Source organism: Gymnogyps californianus, chromosome 4, assembly GCF_018139145.2.
Source record: "Gymnogyps californianus isolate 813 chromosome 4, ASM1813914v2, whole genome shotgun sequence".
Classification (NCBI taxonomy): domain Eukaryota; kingdom Metazoa; phylum Chordata; class Aves; order Accipitriformes; family Cathartidae; genus Gymnogyps; species Gymnogyps californianus.
In genome coordinates, this window is record NC_059474.1 from 85,088,357 (window position 1) to 85,110,965 (window position 22,609).

General features: G+C 43.2%; 1 protein-coding gene and 1 pseudogene across 1 annotated transcript in view; one reads left to right on the top strand and one right to left on the bottom strand.

Annotated features, from left to right (window-relative positions):
- Nucleotides 1–22,609, bottom strand: part of ANTXR2 (ANTXR cell adhesion molecule 2) — a 121,047-nt gene that overhangs the window by 75,435 nt on the left and 23,003 nt on the right. Inside the window, exons 8-10 of the mRNA XM_050896719.1 lie at nucleotides 14,367–14,427; nucleotides 13,158–13,253; nucleotides 8,130–8,199 (exon numbers count right to left, since the gene is read on the bottom strand). Of these exons, the coding sequence (XP_050752676.1) occupies nucleotides 8,130–8,199; nucleotides 13,158–13,253; nucleotides 14,367–14,427 (227 nt within the window). The remainder of the gene's footprint in view (nucleotides 1–8,129; nucleotides 8,200–13,157; nucleotides 13,254–14,366; nucleotides 14,428–22,609) is intronic.
- LOC127016294 (protein cornichon homolog 4-like) lies at nucleotides 10,412–10,875 on the top strand (annotated as a pseudogene).

Sequence of the window (22,609 nt, forward strand, 5' to 3'; positions counted from 1 at the left end):
TCGGGCCAATGTTTTTGAAAGCACATTTAACTATACCATATGCCTATTTAAATCATCCCTATCAAACAAGTTGTAGGATGATGCTCTGGTTCATTCTGTTCTGTTTTCCCTTCCTTCACAATGTGTTTATGTATATTTATCCAATTTGTTCTGTTCCTCTTGCCAAATTGCAGGTTTGAGATCTCAGCTATGCAGGGGCAGCTGTGCTATTGTTGGTGCCTTACAAAACAAAGGTCACAGACTGAGCCTGGATCACTAGAACTAATGACAGCTGCATGTTAACCATTATGGTATAGGCACGGAACGATCAGGGTTCACGGACCCTCAGAAGCAGGAATAAATCTTACCTTGCCCTTTGGTAAGCAAGAACTCAAGTCTCATTTTTAAGAAGTAATTTTTGTGCAAATTAGCCTCTTGCAAAATATCCTGCTGGTTATTTAATTTATTGACAGAATTCCTCTCTCTGTCTGGAAAAAAAACAGCTTTAAAAAGCCCCACCACAAAAAGCCAAAATTTGAAAAACAAAATGACAGCGGAGTTGGAAGGCAAGATCTCTTCTGCACGTAAGTAATCTTAGCTTTTCTCACTTGGGAGATTGATAAGGATTACCAGCTGCTCCAGCCTAGGGAGCTATGGATGGCATAAAGAAGTAGGCTACCACAAGATGACGTTTCCTTCAAACGAAGGTTGTTTCCAAACCTAGCCCAGCAACTCCAAGTAATGAAACAGCAGGGCGGGACTGTTGCAAATGCCCTTTGTTTGCTAAGAGAGATCAATCTGCAAGGCTTGTGAATTCAAAACCATTTGCCCCTTGGGTGGCCTGACATACTATTCCTTCTTCTCCTGCTGCCTTTCAGACCAGAAGCCAAGAGTCCAAAGTTATTTAAAAGGGTGTTTCTTAGAGCTACATGTAGCTTTTGAAATACCACAGAAGAGGGAATGTAATAGCTGGAGCAGACTAACAAGATGAGGCACATGTCCACGGGCACAGCTCTGAGACGATACAGCTGGCTTTGAGGCTGGCTGGCTGAGGCTACTTCACCAGTGTGCTGTTAATTATTTAAAAGAGAGCACTGGGGAAACTACCATCGCATCTGTCACCCACGCGCAGGCAGAACCTTCACTCATTGCAGGACCAGATGTGTTTATTCGAAACGTGTACTAACTAGCTACTTAATGGGTTAGAATTATTAGCCAGAAGTTAATTAGGCAAACATATTAAACATCAGTCACCTTACAAAGCATCACTTCTTTAACACTGCCTTTACTTCTTTGGAGCCGTTATGAACCGCAGGAAAAGAGGAGGGAAAAAGTAAAGATCCCATACAGGAGCTGCAGTAAAAATAGATTTATGAAATCTGATCACCGTGTACTAATGAAAACTGCAATGCTCCAGGTAATTGCCTTAACTATGTGCCTCTTAATGCTGCAAGTGTACTAGCACATGGGAGGCAGCAGGGAGGCTTGTTTAAGGACCTACAGGTGTTGGAGAAGAAAAGGCAATTAGCAGTGGAAAAAGTTTTTTCTTAGTATAGTCAAGTCAAACTTGAAAAAGGATGGCTTCACTGCTTCTGCATCTATTGAACATATCCCTGAAGATGCAAGCGCTTGAATGGCATTCTGCCTGCATAAAGAACTCGGAAGCATTGCTGGCCAATGTAACGTTGCTCTTGTTCCCCAAGAGATGAAATTAAAAAGTAATTTTTAAGTTTCTGGCTCCCAGGTTCATGTCACAAGAAGCAGCGGATGGCGTAAAGGCATAACATGCTCTGTCTTTGGGCTAGTTGGGCGGGGCGGGGAACAGTTAGGATCCTTTGTTAGAAGCCTGCCGTGACAACCATTTTGTAGAACACCTTTCAGCTGCTCTCGAATGAGAGCAGCTGTCTAGAAACCAAATGAGGTAATTTGCAGGACGGAGCCCACCATCCATTCATCTTCACTGTGTCTGTTTGCTTTCATGTGTCCATGCTCTTCCTCTTAAATCTTGTGCTGGTATTAACAAAAATGACACTTGGAAACCAGAAAGCAAGACTCAAAGTACCACTGTTGCACTGTCATGGCAACATCTTCCTCTCAAAGCACCCAGAATTAAATATGAAGCACGTGCTTCCTCTTTGTATTGAGAGATTGTTTCCCAGGGAGGCAGAAACTGAGGGCAAGAGTGCCAGTGACAGCTTGGGAGCGAATTCCCGGGCTTTCAGCTAGTTTGAGTTTTCGCCTGCATAGCTGCTGTAAAGAATGTTCAAGGCCCCTAAAGCAGTCAGCAGGAACTTCTTGGTGCGTCCTGTAAACCGCAATGAATGCATTTTAAATTGACTCCCACGGTACTGTTTTACTTCAAACTGTTTTTACATTAATTTGTCAGAAACCCATAGGAAGAAACACGCTGGATTCACAAGTCTGCTTCTCCAATTGCGCAGAGCTACGAGCTCTTCCAGAAGACGGACCTTGGCTTCCCTTAAGCCCCTACTGAGAGATGCTCTCAAAGCCATGTTTAACTTGAAGCTTGTGGTTAATTCCCATCGTCCTCAGCCCCGCACGTGATCCACAGCAACACGCGGAGCAGCTAATTCTGCCCTGAATCTGTACTTCAGAGATTAAGATCGCACTACCAGAACTTCGGCCAGAGAACGAGAAAACTTTTCCTTTTGTTCAGGCTATCAGAGGCTACAAAAAATGGTTTAAAAAAGAGAAGACATGGACCTTGTTTTAGCACTAGCTCGAACAAAAACAGACAGAGGGCAGGTAGTGCAAACTGTCAAACGTAAGCAGCCAGATAGCATTACTAAACATTCCAGGACTTATTTCCTGCTGTGGAAAAAACAATTGATTTTCTAACAGTGAAACAGAACCCAAAAAAAAAGGTTTTATTTTCATATGTAGAGAAGTTGAGAAACTTCTTAAAAGGAAGACATGTGGATGCAGTAGGTGGTTAGGCTACTTTCCTGAAACAGGTTACTTAAAGGCTGAAGGTACTACATAAATAAGGAGATGGTTACTTCTTTCTTGCCTCATCTTTTTATTCCGAAGGACTAGGGGACAATGTTGGAGTTGTAGAGACAGGATCAAAAGGAAATCGGCGATAAACCAGAAACAACAAAATATTAAAATCTAAAGACCTGGGAAGTGACAGTGCAGAAACCACACAATGCCGTTCGCATTTCTGAATTCCCTCTGAGCTGCCGTCCCATTCACAACTGAGTGCAAAACAAGCAAAGCAGCTGTTGTCAACAGGAAGAACAAAGACTTGAATGACACGGGCTCCTCCTGCGAGAAGTCTGGTTATAGCCAAATAAAAGCATGTCTCGAGGTAGCATTTGCAGCTCAGAAACATACAGCAATGTGCTTAGTCCTAGAGATCATTTCCCACTATGCTTTCTTTCTCGAACAAAAGTTCTTACTTTCTCCTACAGTTGTAAGAGTCTGAGCTATTTATTCTCCAATTACATGCAGACTCTTGTAAGACTTGCTCAATAAGGTTACTTTTTGCCTGAGTAACTCCTTATTGGAATGTCCGGATAAGAAGTACATTTAAAGTTACCACTAAACTTGTGAACTTGCGCTGTTGCCAAGAGCATTTACTACTAGCTATACAGAATCTGTTAGCGATGACCAGATTTTTTTTTTTTTAAACTATCTCATGAGTTGTTGTGTGCGTTCTTTCAAGTGAACTGCACGCTGGAGACTGAACTTAAGCCAGCTACTTTGAAACTGGAGGCAACTAAGAATGTGGGAATACAAGCGTAGTAATTTTCCTTCCTACTACACAAAAAATAATTCCTATTTAATCTTTGCTCTTTAAGTGCCACCAGCTGTTCATGTTGGACAGGATGCAGGAAGGGATATACGCAAGCTGAAGCCAACATAATTTGAACAGAGGGCAAATAAGGTCACTAAAAAACAGTAGTGCAGACTGTACCATCTCTGCGCGTGATCCGATGATAAATTCAAGGTAACTGCGAGCGAGGTTTCACTTGCACTCAGGTTTATGTTCGGATTTGTCCGGTTTGGCTTTGTTATTCCTTAAGCTTACAAGCCCAAGGAGAAAGATACTGCCCGCTTCCGTCCTACGGTACCCCTCAGATAGGTGGAGTCAAGTGCCATTCACCGCAAGGGTGTCAAAATGTCACTCGACTGAGAGATGGAAACCATGGGATACTTAAAGGAAAGCAGTGGTCCCGCTTAACCCAATGTTTGCCTTGCTGTTGGTGTTCTGAAAAACACAGCCAACTTCTTGTAGATGTGCTCAGACAGACTTAGTCAATGTGTTTCAAGTTATGAGCAGCTTACATATCTTGTTGGACCGAGGGGTAAATGCTCACTTCGTTTTATGAGCTAATCTTAGAGCAAACACTGTACGAATTCAAGTGCAGGATGCATAAAGGTGGAAGCTGGCCAGCAACACCGCAGCTGCATTAAAAAAACAACTTCTGTACTTCTCTGAACTATTTTAAGAACAATGATGATTTCTCAGCCTGTTGGTTCATTTTGAATAATTCCCCGCCTAGCCTAGACCTAACCTTTCTTGCTTTGTGTAGATGACTATCTGCACAAGACGAAACTGGATTTTTTCAGTAGGCACCAGCAAATCCGAAATCTCTTACTGTAATACTCCAATGAGAAACCAGAGTTCAAACAAACTGAGGCAGTTAAGTAGTAGACGTGTAAATATTCACTACAAAAATTTCAGTGAAATATTGTATTGTTGTGCTAGTTTAAACTTTTATTATTGTCATCCACTCATCAAATAAAAGAGAATTTGTAAATGTTCAGGAAGTAAGAGAAATGTATGTTGTTGTGATAGCCTTTCCATTGAAGGCACAGGGGACCCTACCACTGGCTCAGAGGAACAGAAGCCATCTGTTTAAGTCAAGCCTACAGACGCATTTTCTGAATGCGTACTCAAAGAACTTAGAGCAAAACGAAGAGAACAAAAGCGAAGGTAGCACAAGAACGTAGATGTATAGAAATATACTGGTTTTTCCTGTACTGGTCTTCCGAAGAGACCAGGGCTCTGTTTTCTTTCCCAAGTACAATGAGTACAGAAACATCTGAAGTAACAGAGAGGTCAAAGAAATCTCTGATCCGGTATGATTCCCTTGAGCTGTGGCAGGACAGCAAATTCAAGGCCGAGCTAAAAAGGGGAACTGATTTTCTCAAATGTTCTGCAAGACCCTAAAAATATACGGCTTTTAAACGGTCAGTGCAGTCGAATCTGAGTCCTTTGTAGTAAACCAGCTTAGTTGTAATGTTACCCTTGCCCTCACAGTATGTGAGTGATCTTTCAAAAGGACACGAAGCAAAGCAATTCAACTTGGTTTTGGCTCCTCATCCTCTTCCTGCAGAGTGTACATGGTACTTTTCCTTTCTGGATTATTTCAATACTTTCCAGCATTTTTTATAATGCATAGGTGGCTCACGTAGAAATCCCAAGTAATTCTCATCTGTCAGCTAAGGAGGGATCTTTTACAATGAGCTGGTTTTGTAAGCAGACTATGTAATTTTGTACTTCAGAAGTGGCACGACAAGAAGGTATTTAAAATGGCACAAGCAGCACAGTCATGTTGTCACATAACCTGAGGATACCACATCCATCTGCTACATGGTACTGTGAAACAATTGGTTTTGAAAAGAATGCTTGGTTAAATCTACAGCTGGCATTTTGGAGGCTCCTAACTAAATGCAGCCAGCAGCTAGAAAGAAAGTAGAGATACACAATGGCGTAAGTCCAGGAGACCAGGGGTTTACCGACCCAACATCTTGGGTCCTTCAGCATTTTATCAATTCCACATGGGCTTCTATTGTTCTGCATGTGAAAACTGCAAATTCATCAGTCAACAAGAAGCGTGTCCAATTAGAAAAATGTAATGAGACCTGTTAAGTGCGTCTCTACCCAGAAACAAAGCTGCAGGTTTAAGTCACAAAGCTAACTTTGTCTGCTTGTGTTGCTCTTAATTTCACGAAAAAGAGCACTAGAAAAAGAGCAGACTGGTTGTTGTTACATTAGCGACTAATATTAGCTCCGCTACATGAGGAATTACTGGGAGTTATCCAGCAATAGCCTGAGCTGTGCCAATGGAAAGTCAAGAGTTCAAGTATGTACATATCTTTCATAGCTGTCAGTCTTCTGCATAGCAAACTGTTTGTCTCTGGGCCAAAGCTGTACGTACTTCAATATCAGGTTATGGAAGTGTATTTCACACAGTAACTATTGAAAAAAAATTTTTCCTGTGAACCTGTACAACTTCATGTGTATTGTTCATGCATTCTTTCTTACAAACGCTGCTGAGAAGAAACGTGCCGTACTTAGGTGCTTGATCGACACTGCAATTACAATACGGCGAGTTGTCTGTTTCCATAACGCTGCACAGGCCAAACAAGCGCTTCACGGAATAAGAAAAAATGCAGCATGTTCAAATAACTTCCACTGTGCTTTAATCTAGATAAATAGTCCGTGCGTTTCACATTGATTTGGCAGGATAGGCTGTTCACGTACTCTCAGACTAACAGTGTGTGGAAAAGAATTTACAGCTTCAGGTCTTGGGGTGCTTAATACTGGGGACCTAATTTGCTTCTGTTCTTCTGCTGTAAGGTAACTCCACTGAAATACTTGGCATGGAGAGGAGGGGTTCTTAACCTGACTGATTTACATGGTTCTGATGACAAAATTAGTTCTTTTACAGCTGCACGTGGTGCTGGTTTCTTTTCGCTAAGACACCAGTTTGTTACAGCTGTTCTGTTGTACCGTTGGCACACCACCACACGCAGCCTCACTCAACCGAAAATGGTGCAACCGCACCGTTTAATACCAAGGCACGTAGGTCTAACAAACTCCTGCTGCACGTAGCTGTGCGAAACGTTGATCTTGTCCTACGTAAAAGGCAACTTGAGTATCAGGAAAACGTAACAGCATTAGAAACTCATCCCCTTCCTCTGCTCTCCATGTAACTCTCCTCCACGCTTGTTTTCCCTGCCTTGCCATAAACCAGCGCTCGCTCCCCAGAGGGGAGCTTTGGCTGCTGCACAGAGGCTACGATGCAGCTCCTCTGCAGTGATTCACCCCGCTCTCTTCCACTGGGGCTAATCACTGAAGTTTTTTTCTTCTACCGCTTTCCAACTTTTCTCCTTCTGGTTGCCGTTTAATGCACAAAACAGATGCGTATTTGGGGTTTTGCTATCGGTCTTACAGCACAACTGAGGCGGTTGATTGTTGCTTAACTCAGAAGAGTAACTATTGAAAATCATCTATGCAATATGCTTAGTTCTTAAACTGCTAAGAATTGCCACAGAGAAATGACAATGCAGAGCTCTAATGAACTGCTGTGCTTCCTACCAGATTAATATTAACCCGATCCCGTGTACCTCTCTGAGAAGAACTACTTGCAAAACAGGGAGGAAGTCAACAGCCTGAAAGCCTTCGCCCTCCTCCAGGGCCAAGATCTGACATGCAGTTTTCTGACTTGTGATTAGCTTAGAATTTCACAAATCTGAACAATGAAGTTGAAGTGATCTTAAAAGCCTAGGGCACGTCTGAATCTGAGAGGAGGAGGGAAGGATTAGTTCTCGAAGGGCCAGAAGCAATGTGCAGCCACGGCCAGTGACACGTAGAATAAGGCTACAACTGCAGTTTAGCCCCAGCGCCGTTACGAGATTGCTGCCATTGTTAAATTAGTGCCTCGTTTTATCGTTACATGTTGAGCAGTGGTACGCATCTTGACACATAATTTTAATAATAGCTTGTAAGTGTCAGCGATAATGTAATCTGTTTAACAATGAGCCTAAAGATTATCCAGAAGAGAGCATATTATGCCCTGTTAAAACAGCTAATCTGCATAAAACTTATGACAAGCCAGACCTTTTCAGTGTTTAATAAACTGGCTGAATATTCATTTTTAAGGCACTGTCCAAATTGGTTTGGTCACAGATGACTATTTAAAGCCCATTCCAAAGCTGGCAAATACACCAGGGAAATAACACAAGAATGGGGGGGGGGGGGAGATGCAACAACAAACCACCCCCCATAAAAACAACAAAAGACTGCCTCTAGCCAAATCCCCTCATGATTAACATCAGCAATAATGGGTCCAATTCTAGCAAAACGTAGGATGACATTTGTTTCAAGTACTTACTGGCCGCTTTTGTACAGGATTGGTGCAGGGCAGAGCAAAAAATCAGATTCCACCGTTTTCGGTTTTTCATCTGAAAAAACAAATCGTATGAGTTTAATATGCTGTGCTGCTTAAATGAGAAGCTGATGTGTGAACATGCTATGAAGTCCCTTCCCTTCTCACAGTATGCTGGCTACTGGCTTGGTAACGTCTGGAACTTGCGAGCAAGGCAGGCCCAAGTTGGGGAATAAAGCTGCTGCTTTTTTCAAGCTGCACCTTGAGCGTACAAACCCAGAGTTGGGTTTAAATGAGAGCGTGAGCCCACGTTACCTCGCTTGCTTTATTGTACTCGAGTCAGCTCACGCTCTTCCAGAGAGATCATTTCCTAGAATCGAGACCATTTTTGCGAAGAGTGAGATCATTATTAGGGGTTTCCTAATATTTGGAAAATGAAGGTTTGTTTCTAAATAGCCCCAACCCTGTGCATTGCATTCAAGGTCTATTTTATTAGTTGTGATTGGCGTGTCTGCTTCTCCAGTGTTTCTCATGCTTTTGAGTCTCTAGCTGTTTGCAAATCTCTTAAACTTAAAAAGCATCTATTTGTAGAGCGCGGTGTCCAGCAGAGCACTCCTTTTCTGCAGTTGCGAAAAGGAGAGGAGGGAGCTCTCTTTTCTCATGCGTTTGGTAAGCTGGGAAGAATTCTGCTCCTGTGTGCAGAACGACCCTCCCAAACTTCCCCACGGTAGGACTGTTAATTTCTGTGCTGGAGCTGCTCCTGCAAGCATGGACTATTTCCTGATTTAGGGGTGAGAGCAGATAAATGATCTGCTGGATAAACTTGGAGATGACTCTCTCCTGCATTTAGGGAACAGGCAGACATACGAATACTTCAGGGGCAGCTGAAGGAGGAGCTGTTAGCAGAAATGAGCTTTTCTTATGTGCTATAATCTGCACTGACTGCTTGGCCTAGATTTGGGGCTAGTTGTGAGGTGGGGAAGAGGGATTAGCACATTGCCATATGTTTTTGTCTTAATGGTATGTTTCATAGATTATTTTTCTATCCCACAGCTACATTTGGCAGGTTTCCTTTCTAGCATTTGGTAATGGTTCTTTATAAATGCAAAAAGAGAAACATGCCAAACGCATCTTTGAAAACCAGAAGAAGTGACAAAATAACGGTTTGCTCTGAGGCCGCTCCCAAAGCGGAGGCCAGGCCATCAGTAAGGGGAACTCTAATGTTAAAGCACATCCTCGTGCAAGTACCCTCCGTTATGCCCTCATACAGTGAGGGTTCCGCTGAGAGACTACCGGTTTTTCGCAGAGGAGAATGCAATGACACAGGAACAATATTCCTTTTCTTGGGACCATCTCCTTGCTCCTGCTACTGCTCAAAGCGCCCCTCCTACCTTGCTGTCCATCCTAGCTCCACTGTTCTCTTTTAGGTTTCCTCTGAGACAAAAGCGCTTGGAGCCCAGCACAGAGCTGTACAGAACGAGCTTGCGTATCGGGGGCAGGATCACGTAACATTCCCTATTTCCTTTCTATATTACTCCCTAACATTTGCTGTCGTCCATTGCTGAAGACGAGAACCTGGGTGGGTTGTAGCAGGCCTCTGGCAAGACCCCATATAGCAGATTGTGTTTTTACACTGCAACGTATAATAAATACATCGCTATGCCATTCCCCTCCCTTCGTGTGCTTTAGCGCACCCTTTCCTGAAGCCAAGAACAGAAAAAAAAGCAGCCCGGAGATCTAGTTGGAAATTCTCACATCAGATGCTAGCACGTATTTGGGGGCTTCATCCTGTCCAAGTATAGTTATTTCTACCACGGCTAAAGCAGACATACACATGTCGTACAGCTATAAAAGACTGAACAATCGGAGAATCGGAGAAACCAGCGTCAGAAAACATTTCAAAAGGTCGTTTAAAGAAGGCAACGCGCTTCAGACATTCTTCAGTGACACTCATCTAAGCTGTTAAAAGGCTTTCTAGGTAACCTATTCCAGGCCTGAGAAACCTTTACGGTGAGAACCATTCTCCTAATACCTCACCTAGGTCTGCTGCAGAACTTGAAGCCTGTTGCCTCTTGTTCTCTGCTCAGTGGATTGGGAGAGCCCAGCTTATTATTTCCAGCCCTGCAGCAACCCATACTTAACAATGACCTTGCCCGTTCTTCCCTTGCTGGAGATAAAACAGACTGAACTTTTCTGTCCCTCCTTACAGCTCGTGTTCTGGACTTCTGCCCACCCTTGCCAGCTTCCTCTGGACACCCTCCACACTGCATTCATCCCCCACTCGTAGCATGGAGCACATCAAAAACCAAGTTCCTAGGGGCTATCGTGGGCAGCACAGCCCCGAATTCGCACAGCACTGCAACCTACCGATCACCGCCCTCATCTTCCTCTCTGTCTGCTTCATAATTACACTATCAGATTTGGAATGTGACTACATTAACGCTAGATCATGCTGCCCAAAACTCAGTAAGTGGGTGGTCCCTGAGGTGGCTGGCCATGCTGTTGTAACTGTATTAATGCTTGTATCGTTGCACTGGTTCATCTTTCTCCTTAATTTGCCAGTAGCAACGTAGAATATATATAGGTACATTATGGTGCCAAGTGGAAGTATGGGGGTATTTGAGCCCACAGAGATCCATAACCGAGGAAACTGAAATCACGCACGAAGGAAGCCATGATTAAACTAGGCTTTCATCTGCTCTGTTTCTTCACGTACCTTTGCAGTATGATTCTGGCTTTAACAAATGATTGAGAAGTTGAAAAAGAACCGTTAGGTACCGTAAGCCTGTTTTGTGCATGCTGCTAGCATTGCTACTAAATAATGCCCAAACTTTTAGTGTGATAGTAGCACCCACCAGCGGGACAGAGGAGGTTTACATTTGTGATGCTTATGGAAAATGGCTAAATCCCTCCTGAACTCTTGTATTCTATAGGTCCTTATCTCCACCAGTACCTTAATGCACTCCATCAGAAGATCTTGAATGGTACGAATGCCACTACGAACGCAACCATATTGACGCAAGCCTCAAAACACTCATGTGAAGAAGGTATGTGCTATTGTTTTGATTTCCCAAATGGACAGACTGGGGTGTAGGGAAGTGACTGTTTATGGTAAACAACAAGTCAGGAGCGAAGCAGGAATAGAACTGAGAAGTCCTGATGACTTGCAAACCAGCCACTTAAACTGAAGTTTAAGTTCTAATTATCTTCAGGCCATGTAACTGATGTCTCAACTGTTTGCCTTACATAGTGCGAAATTAATATTATTCACCTGGAACTGAACTAGTCTGTCTCCCTACTTCTCCAAGTAAGAAAGGCACACCGTGATAATGCACACACAACTGCAGCAGTAATTTTACCACATTCCAAATCCTAGCTTTATGAAGCTAATTTATGCAACAAGTTTAAATAAGCAAGCTATAGTTTAACATAGGAAACAAAGGTGACAATTTTAATTGAAACTGAAGAGAAATTTATACAAGCAGAATTTATTTACACAGGTTGCCTTTATCCAGAACTACTGTGCTATTCTGTTATTCTTCCAAATGATTTTAGATATTTAACAGGCAGGAGAGATTGGCAGCCCATTCAAGTATATATGATATCCAGAGTAAGGAAGAAAATGTACTGGAAACACATGTTCAATTGGGTAGGAATTTAAGACAGGCTAATATAAAAATCAGACAGTAGGTAGGGAAAAAACGAGTTCGTTTTTTTCTGCAGGTCCATTTTTGGTCATTTTCCAGTCGGGCTTGCTTCTAAGTGATACTTCTTAGAGCAAGAAGTTGGATGTACTTACACTAGCCGTCCACTTTAGTTTCTGGGTATAAAAAATGGCAGAGGTTTCCATTAATGGCATTTTTTCCACCATCATCTCTACCTTGTGCCAGTTCAGGGAACAGAGCAGCACAAGGAGACTAATCCAATTTCCGGCATGACTTTTCCTCTGCCCTGCTGCAAGTTAATGCACTAAGCAAGAGAAGAGCAAGTTCTGAATATTTTGCTAAGAATTAAATTCTCCATGAGCATACTTAATTAATCAGAGAGCAAGAAGAAAATAGTCTGCGCTACCTCTCAACTAGTTTTAGAGCTTTTCTAACTTCTGCAGCATTCCACTCAGAAAAATTTCCCCAGTGACACCTGTAGTTTGACAAAGGAATAACTAAGGATTGTAGCATCTACCCAATGGTGAGTACTAATACTAAAAAAACCAACCTACGCATCTGCACACGCTCCCCTCGCCCCTCCACCCCCCAAAAAAACCCAGGTAAAGCTACAGGGACAGTGCCTGTAAAAGATGCCACGGTCACGCTGTCTGAAACAGCATTCCTTTCCGCAGGTCAGGAAACTCGAGTCCAGTTGCAGTGAGACCCACTCCTGGAGGAGAGCGCTGCTTGGGACGCCGAGCTGATGAACCATGTCAAAACACAGGGACAAAATAGTACCAACTCTTCTGACCTGGCCTTATTCTGTGCTGTTGCAGGAGCTCCAGGAAGAGGACCGACTCCGTGTCACGGAGGAGCACCCGTGCCCTGCCAAGCCCCGGAAACAAACGGCACAACGGCTATACATCTGGTACACCGGACAGAACGGGCAGAGGTGCTCCAAGGTAACAAGGTAAGTGCACCTTGGAAAAGAGTGCTTTTTGGAATCGTGATGAGCGCCTATATCTTGGCCTGGGTCTTCTTACAAGAAGGGGCACTTGGTCGGTACACTCTGTGGTCACGTTGTTTTCATTGGCAAACATCTGTGTACTTGAACATCAGGAGCCAGACGGTTATCACCGTGTGAATTCACGCAGCCAGCTGGGCAGCCCAACACCCGTCACAGTTTACAGCTAATGGCAACCGGTAGCAAATTCAAACCACTGAGCAAGATGTGAAATAACTTGCACCCCCTTACTAATCCTCAGAGCTCTCCTGTTTTCCTCCTCTTCGATATTTTTCTCTTCAGTTTTAATTGAGGTAGCGAGAAGCAAAATAAGTCACTTATAAGGAAATATAAAGGCAGATGATCTCAAACTTCAATACTTACTGATGGTAGTTCCATTCACTTGATAGGTGCAAGTAACACCATCGGTTCTCCCACCAAGGGTTAAGCCACTTCCTCTAAGAACAACTTGGAACTCCTCTGGAGAGAGAATCAAAAACCCAGAGTCAACAATCTTTAGTGCGCCGCAGTCAGTTAGACTAGGAGAATTTCAATATAGCCTGCAAAAAATGCAGCACAACGTAGTAATGCTTCAAATTTACTCAGGTCTCCTTTTTAATTGACGTCTGGTACTGCATTCTTCAGTAAGGTCACTACAGGCAAAATAAAGATTTGTTCCCAAAACTTTATCGCCTATTAAAATCCAAGTTGATTCTGACAATCAACAGGATCTGGGGCTCGGCTGCACAGTAAGAAAGAGTTTCTCAGTGAGTACTCTGATACATGAAAAGCCTGGGTCTTGTAACAAGAAGACTCCCCAAACCTGGATCAAGCCCACTTCAAGTGCCAGATGCAGAAAACATTTCTCCTTAGTACTGTTTCTCTGGAAGTTGCATAAGGGCCACACTCTTTGTGAATTGTGCAGAGGAGGAGTGAAAACAGTTTGTTTACCAAGGCCGCTGATTTCACTGAGATGATCCATGTTTTTACAAAAACATGAAAATAAGGAGATTCTGTAATGACCTTATTTTGATTGGTCTCAAACCATGTGTGGATTGTGAAACCCAGAAAGAAGACAAGCCCTTAAAATTTCGTGCAACTCTTCTACTTAATAAATGTATTACTACTTGCCGCACAAAAAAGCAGTCAAACGCTTTACTGCTTACGCTCCACAGATCTGGGCAGGGCGTCAGAAATATTGTCATGAAATGATATGAACACGCGTTATCAGAATTCCCAGAACTTAACTCCATGACCACAGGTAAAACAGTATGCGAGTGTCACAGACTAAGTATCGTTGCTTTGTGTACGAGGGCAAGTGCGGAGCATGACTAACGGGAGAGGGGCAGATAAATGCGTCTCAAACTTTTACATGCGCTACCTAAATTATGAAAGTAGGCCCTGGAAGACAGCTCCTCTGAGGAGAAAAATGAGTCGACAGAGAAGGATCTGGTCTTTCTTAAACTCCTTGAGGATTTTTTTTTTAGATAGAGATGTTTTATTCTAGAGACATGTGGGGTTTTCCTTTGGGTAAAAGAGGGAAATCACAGTCCTATAGTAATTGAATTTTATTTTAAAATTATAAAAACTTACCTCCCACACAGACGCTGGATGGCTCCAAATATAAAATCTCAGTGCACGATTGCTTCAGAACCTATTGCAAAGGAGGAAACTAGTCATAAACAGGTTTCAGAGTGCTATTTCAGTGAGAAATATTGTTTGAAAACAAACGCTTGTCCCTAGAAGATACATGTGCACAGCTACAGGTTTGATTTGCGTAAGTCTGACTCTGTAGGACGTTGCCTTGACCGTGAAAAACTTCTGCACGCCTGCGCAGTCAAGTCTCCTAAGAGTTCATAAGACTTGGATTAGTTTGTTAAATCCGGGACAGTCTTCAAAACATAATGATGTCTGATTTTGGTCTTTAAATTCCTGTCCAGATCCCTAACCTAATTTTCCATGAACCCCAGTCCTAACGTTTAAGCCAAAAATGAGTCACAAGGAGCCTGATCCAAAACCTAATCCAGTCCAAAGCAGTCTTCCAACAATCTGTGGGTCAAGCCAAGTGCACGTTATTCCAAGTGCTGGCATCCTGCCCTATGTAAAGCAGAGCAAGAACGCACGGTGTTCCTGACTGCCCTGCCTACTGTCGGATGAGGCTTTTTCACTGCTGTACCAGCCAGCCTGCTTTGATTCTCCAACCAGCCATGGAATATTCTCCCAAAAGGCTGGGACAGAACAATACTCCTACAGGTGACTTAGAAATACAAGGGATGGAACATAAGAGCAAGGAGGAACTAGACACCTTTGACCGATTTGTACTTACAAAGGTCTCGGACACCACCCTTAGTTTCAGCCGAGTCACGTTTTACCATTTACAAACATATGAAGCGATCAAGTTATCCGCGGTCACTTAAGCGGAGGCATGAATAGCACCCAGGTGTTGACCACTGCAGACCACTTCCTCTTCCCTGTGAAAACGGTGCGCCTCAGCAGGAACGGGTCACGCTTGTCTGACTGCAACTGTTGCTGGGATCTAACCGTGAGACCATACTCTCCTCCCGCTGCCAGGATCTCAGTCCCACAGCAGGGCCCAATCTCTCACTTGTTATTGTTGTCCAGGACGGAGATGCGATACCCATTACCGAAACGTTGATCCCTCTGTCTAAGCAGGTAACGGGATTTCTGCTGACTCAAGGGGGATGAGGCTCTTGAAGCTTGTAGGGTTAAACACACACACTCCACAATTTAACCTCCTTCTACCTTCACATGATAATGTGTGATTTTTCCCACTGGTTTTTAATTTTCTTCTCACTCAGAAAACTTTCACGATGTCTTTATATAGCTTTCCCTGTAATAAGGGGTGTATTTTCAGCAGACGTTCGTATATAACACTACATGGAATCAATTCAGGTCCTTGTAATCACGTGCACAGTAGAAAGTCCTGTTAGTGCCCCCTCTCTGCCTCCACTTGCCCAAACTGTGCCTGCTCCTGAGCTGGCCTAACTGTCAGTAAATGTAACTCTGTCTTACTCTTAACTCCTTTTGCCTTTCTTTAAATACGTCTTTTTTTTTTTTCTTTTTTTAACTGTCTACTCTATTTGCTAGTGATTTCTGTTGCTACATCTTCAGGCCCAGTAGAAACAATAACCTATCTGTCATTGTTATGACAAAAAGCATGCCAAGCTCCAAGAAAAAGAATAGCCTGCCTCATTTAACACTTTCCATATCACCTGTCTCCCCACAAACTGTTGTGCACAAATTATCATTTTAGTGCTTCAAAACCCATTAATAAACGTTAAGTAGTATTTAAAAAATGAGAGACCTTGCAGGCACATACATCTGGGTGAGACGCAGCAATAGCGATCTCTGGAAAGAATGCAGCTCTAAGTTCAGTGCAAGTTGACCAGTTTATATTAGCTGAGGATCTCATCTCGCTTCCAAAAAAGGACTTAGCTTTTTGATTCCTGTTTCAGTGTAGAGAGAGGAAGTGTTATGTAGCTTGGGGGGGGGCAGGGATTTTTTGTGCAAAATAAAATACAGAAAGAATATAGCATTGTATTCCTTTACTGTAAAAACATGTTCTGTTGGGTTTTTTTTCTCTGAAGAGACTGAGTCAGATGAATAGTCCAATTGAAGTTAATGAGACTATAGACTTGCTTTAATATGAAGTACAGATCTAGCAGTTGGCAGTATCGAAGCCCACTGAATTCATTAATTTTTTTTTTAAAGCAGTACTATAGACAGGGAGAAACTTTCCAACTCCTATCCTGTCCCCATTTGCCCACTGTCTGATGAAGTAGGGGCACATTAGGAATTGGGGGGGGGGGCGGGGAGAGGGCAAGACAATGATGGGCATAATCTATCTTTTCTTGGAAAGTAGCATTTCTGTAATTGCACGGTATCCGAGAGTGATTGTTCTAACACTGTATTTCCAAATGCAATATGAAAGAGGAGAAGAACCTATCTGGACATGCTTAACTCCCTTTGGATCTAAGAATAATCAGGGGCAGTAGGGAGGAAACAACCCCAACTGAGATAAAATATGGCCTAGATTAAACGGTCGCAATTCAAGAACAAAAGAGAATTTCAATACAGGGTTCAGGATACACTGATTTCCCACGTGGCAGCATGGAATTCATATTTATACACGTAGATGTGCTGCTCTAGACATAAAGCAGGAAAATATTGGGTTTTAATACTGTTCCTAGAAATAAACAATTGCTCTGACCCTAATTTTTCATCATTTTAATTACTGCCATTCTCCACTTGGCTTGAGAAAGCTGTACTGTTCAGAGCTCCTCGGTCTCTTTGCAAGGGTGGTGGCCTAAGACCGTCATTTTCACTCAAAGCTTACGCCAGAAAAAAAAAATTCTGTGAAAATACTAAAATTTGTTTTTCTAAGTTTGTTCTTTTCCATCCTTCAAAAAGCTTCTTGATAGTCCATTCTTTAACAAAAAAGGTTAATGGTATAGAAATCTGCCTTGTTCCTGAAAATACTTTCCTTCAACAACAATCATCAAGTAACCTTAAGAAGCAGAAATAAAAGAAACCTTGTAAAGAATTGACTAGGCTTAGGTGAAACCAACCTAAAAGCACATAGGTAGCTCTTTGCTCAACCTTTTACATTCTGGGTTCTTCTCAACACTCCCTCTAAGCAACACTGAAACAATATGCAGAACCAAATTTTCCATCGATGAAGTAAAAATTGGAGCATTCTTGCAAAGGGTTAAATCCCACTAACCGTCCCAAGCCCAACCAATTTGAATGGTTTGGCTCACACGGCTATGGTAACTAGTATTTAGCTGTCACAATGGAGAACCTGAAAATATTTTCAAAGACAGCAATCACCACTTGTTCTTTCACATGTGGGAGAGGAGAACATATTTTTGCATCTTAAAAGGATGCACAGAAACTTGTGGCCTTTCTTTACTCTTTTCTTGCGCTGGCTCACACTCTTTTCTATCTGTTTTAATCTTTTTCTCACTCTTTCCATGCAAGCTGTTCCTTCCAAGCTAGCACAGTGCACTCCAATAAAAAGCTCATCTCTTTTTTTTCTTTAAGAGGAATGATGTGAAGGCATCTTACCCTTTTTGCCTTATTATCCATGTTCATTATTTAATATGCCTTCATATCTCTAGATCAGGGCTGTTCCTGTTTCACCCCTTCTAGAACCCCTGTGGAATGCTCTTTCAGCACCAGCTGATGAGGGATTTCCCAAGGTGCGTGTTAACTGCCAAAGCTCCCCTTCTCAAGGCACGGGTGCTGTGCCCTACAGTTGAAAGGGGTAAGCGCCGCGCTCGTGCACGGTGCGTGGGAGCTCTCGCGCGCAGCAGAAATCGGGTATCCTTGCCGCTTCTGCAGCCCCAGAGGAGGGATCTGAGCAGTCTCAGCGGTAACGCCTTTTAACAGAGCTGTCTCAGTTGTGTTACGGAAGCACATTTAACTATGGCAACGTACAAACCAAAGCACGCGTATAATTTCACTTCCCTTCTCCTCCCCTCTCCCCCCCCCCCCTTTTAAAAATTTAAAACTAACTTGAAACTATCTTGCTGTGGAAACGTGGGCTGCGAAGTCAGCAAGATCAAAATGAACTCTACAAAAATCTGTACTGTGCTCCCTCTTTCCCCGTTCAGGTTAATCAAAGAGAATGACCTGGCATTGCAAATTCATTATTTAGAAACCTACTGCCCGCAAGAACAGTTGAAATAATCACTATATAAGGCCATCCTTGGATAGGCTAGTTAAACGCTCTGCTGACATAAAATAAATTCCAATAAGACTATAAATTGCCTTAGTTTAACAGCATGCAGGGAGAGATTCAGAGAGTTGATGTCATCCATTTCATTTCCAGAGCTCCACACCAAATACAGGGCGCTCTTCTCCCAGGCTTGCAAAGGCTTTCCTTCTAGTCACCTCCCTGAAAGCTAGCTGTCCCAGAAAGAAACATTTCCCCCCGAACCAAAGCGCAAATCAGAGTTGAAACTGGTCAGCCTGTGTCCTGTCGTCTCACAGCTTCAGAAAGGGAGAACTGTGGAGGAACTACAGAGCGGTTCCTCCAAGTCTGAGACAGAACTGTGCTGCGTGGAACTGGTTACAGCTGGAAATACACGGAGGCTAATCCAAGTGGAGAGGATCCCATCAGAATCACAGCTGTGAGCTTCCCATTTTAACTCTTGTTGGGAAGCACGCGTGGCTGCTGGAAAAAGAGAAGGCAGTAGAGTTCTGCTCTTCAAGGTAGTCAGTCTCTTGTACTTAAAGAAAAGGAGACATGAAATTCAGGCCCCAAACATCCTCTTGTTCGATAACAACAAAACAACCGACTGCGGAGGAAACCCTATTCTGTAGCTCCTCCGTATACAGAATTTGTTACATCACTGCCATATTGCAGCAGCAGCAGCAGCCGCCGAGCATCTAAGATTAAGAAAATGTTGTTATGCTGTTTTCTACGAACAGTTACCACAACAGCTACCTCAGTAACAAGCGGCACAAACACAGCTTACGCTAAGCGCCGAGAACACCGCCCGGCGCAGCTTCTGAGGGTTGGCTGAAGGCAGAGGAGCCTCTAAGGCTTTTAGTGAAATCACATCTTACGGCTATTAAGTGGATGGATACTGTATGGCTTCCACAGCATTTCTCAGTAATGCAAGTTAATAATTCGAGAATACTTCCGAGACCAGAAGTTATCAGAATAAAGGCATCCGAGTTATCCCATGGGCACTCAAAAGCAAATTCACCCTTGATGGAAACTCACTGACACACGCTGGAATTCTATTTGGCCCAACAAGCTTTTCTTTTCTGAAAGGGTCACTTGTAAATCAGCTGCTGGACTGCCCAATTCTGTCTGCGAGCCAGCTATCGCATTCCTTATCTGCGTGCGTAACTTTAGGCGTATGAATATTCTGTTCAATACAGTGGGATGAGATCCTGGCTTACAGTTAAAGATGCCCCTTGCCGGATCAAGGCTTTGATGTTCCATACAGAAAATTAGATTCAGCTTCCTTCCACAACAGTCCTGTAGAATCTGGCACGCATACAGCTCTGAGAGGCTCTGTCCTTTAGAGAAGTCTCTATGTACTCAACCCTTACTGTCAAACGCTTTCTATCAGCTCACTAACAACAGCGAAGTGTGCAGCCATCAGTCAGAACCGGAACTGTTTAGCTCCTGAACCGGCTCACTGGCGTTCAGATTTTCTCTGGAAGTGCTACGTTGTCCAACTGTCACCTATCTCCATCTCTCCGGCTATTTCAGAGGCTTACAAGCCACAGACAGTTTTGCATTCAATCGAAGTTTAATCTTCCTCAGGCACAAAGAAGCACACATGTAAATTTCTCTTAAAACAGTTGTAGAAAGTCCATCCGCTTTATCCACTGAGAAAGTCGATAAAGTCTGGGACCACTTTTCACCTCGCGAATTTTTTTCTGAACAACCCGATTGTTAATCAGTACTTAAAATCCATATCAATCCTTATCAGCGGCACGGATTTCTGTGCGCTTCCCACTACAAGGTTCCCGAAGGCTCGCATAAACTTTGCAGCCCACTTCCTAAATAAGTGGTTTAGCATTTTTGTCATTAATAAAACATTTAATTCAATAGAGATGTTTTACAGAAACATTGTCAGTTTCTGTCTGAATTGAAAAACAGAATCGTGTTTTGTTAGATTTAAGCTGCAGAAACAATACACCTATGCAAATAATTACCTTAGCATAGAAAAGGCAGCTCTCCCTGCAATAAACTGCAAAAAGGCAGCCAAACAACAAGACGACATAAAGCTCGCTAGCGCTTATAGTCTTTGCAAACGCCACCTCTGTTTATAAATTTTGCCTTGTCATAGACCTTGCCCCTGCTTTATGCAAACATTTCTTCCCACAGAAAAGGTGCCTTCTGAATCTTCCAGTACCTCTTTAACCTGTCACAGACTGGGCCCAGCCCTGCTTTGACTCACGTTTCACCCTTGCTACTGACTCGTAAAAGTTCTCGGAATTTAAAGAGTAAAGCAGTACGGCTCCTGCAGCTTTTTAAGTATTTTGACTACCATACAGTCAGAACATACTGTGGAACAGAGCCGTACCATGCGGTACAGTGTTACATGCAGGCTAAAACAACAACTTTCCCTTCCAGCACTTTAATGAATTTCACGTTCCAAGAAATTGTGAGAACAATGCAGTAGTAACGAGCCACGAGCAACCCAACCGTACATCAACAATTAACCAAATACGCTAAGTGTCAATTTATTTCACAGCACCGTTCGATTTTGCTTAGCCCCAGTATGCAGTTCAAAAGTTTTTGGCAGGAGTCAGCACCATAAATCATAACTCGCACGGCATCTGTTCCTCCCCGGAACTGTACGCTGAGTTCAGGATTTGGGGCAGGTCATCAGCACAGCTGAATTCTTTATTGAACCGCCGTAACAATTTTTAAGTCTACTGTTCTAAACGAGAAAATGATATATGGATGCGTAAGGTATTTGCTTCCCGGTAAAAAGATGAGTATAACCGTGAACTGCTGGAGGAAGAGAGCTCTTTGACACATTTTGATCAGACTTGGCGCACCAATAATTCTGAACGACTACGGATTCCCACAGTCACCGGTGGCCTGCACTCCCTACGGCTCAATTTCAAACATGCACCTCTTTGTTTACATCATTGCTCACTGGAAGCCGATCCCAAATAAGGCTGGCTTGACTCTTTACAGGCGAAGGCAATATGGTTCCGTGAACAACAGTGTATGTACTGTAATAAAACAAATGCATCTAACTCGCTATTTCCAGAACGAAGTTTTAAACAGGAAAAAAATGTTCACCTTTCAAAAAAAATCTCATTTGCTATACTCAGGTATGGCAAGACATGTGCAAAACATGCTGACAGTGCAATATAATCACTTCCACAGTCCATGTCCAAAAATATATTTACAGCAGTATTAGCTCCTGCTCGTTGCACTCTGAGCTTGCGCCTGGAGCACTGCCTGTTGATACGCCGCCAGCCAGTCATGTGTACGCTCACTGCAAAATATGTGCTGCACAACTCAGAAAGATGGCAAAACAGCACTAAAAAAAACCTTAAATGCTACTCTAACAGCAAACTCAAGACAGTGGCTTTTCTGTGGAGATTTCCACCCCCTTTTCTTTCCTCTCTCCCTTCCAAATGTGAGGTTCATCATTTTCTCTAGAGACGCTATAAACACAACACCTAGTGAGCAAAATATAACCAGGCATGAGGAAAGCAGATCTAGGAGCTATGGCAAACTGCAAACGTAATTAAAACTGGAGAAGCTATGTTCACAGTGTGACACGTGAAGAGGATGTGCTTTTCCTCACGTACTGTGCCAAGCGCCTCTCGGTTAACTGTGAAACCTGCATCACAAAGAGCTGCATCTCCTTTAGTTCCGCCCTCGATCGAGATACAGTGGTAAACATGCTCAAGTTAGCCACGTACAACCTTGTAATTGTTACTGCAAAACACGGATGCTTAATTCGATAAAAGGTACTGAAGGAAGGGGGGCAGGAAGGGAAGATGGCACACAGCACACGTTACAGCTAACTCATAAAACAGTGTCTGAGAGGGCCCTGATAACATAAGGGCATTTAAAACTACCTTTAGCATTACTAGTCTCAGTTGGATCTGTGCAAATAGGCAAAGCCTCTTTTGATCGTCAGCTGCAATATGGAAGTCCTGTGGGCTGTTTCCCGATTAGGGATTGCCTACACCTTTTGGCTCCCCCAAGTGCTGCTCAGGGAATGCCCACACCCGTGCAGCCGGGGCTTGGGGAGCAGCTATTTAAGCGGTAGGTGGGAACAGAGCTGCAGAGCGCAGGGGTGTAGGGTGTGTGTAAGTGG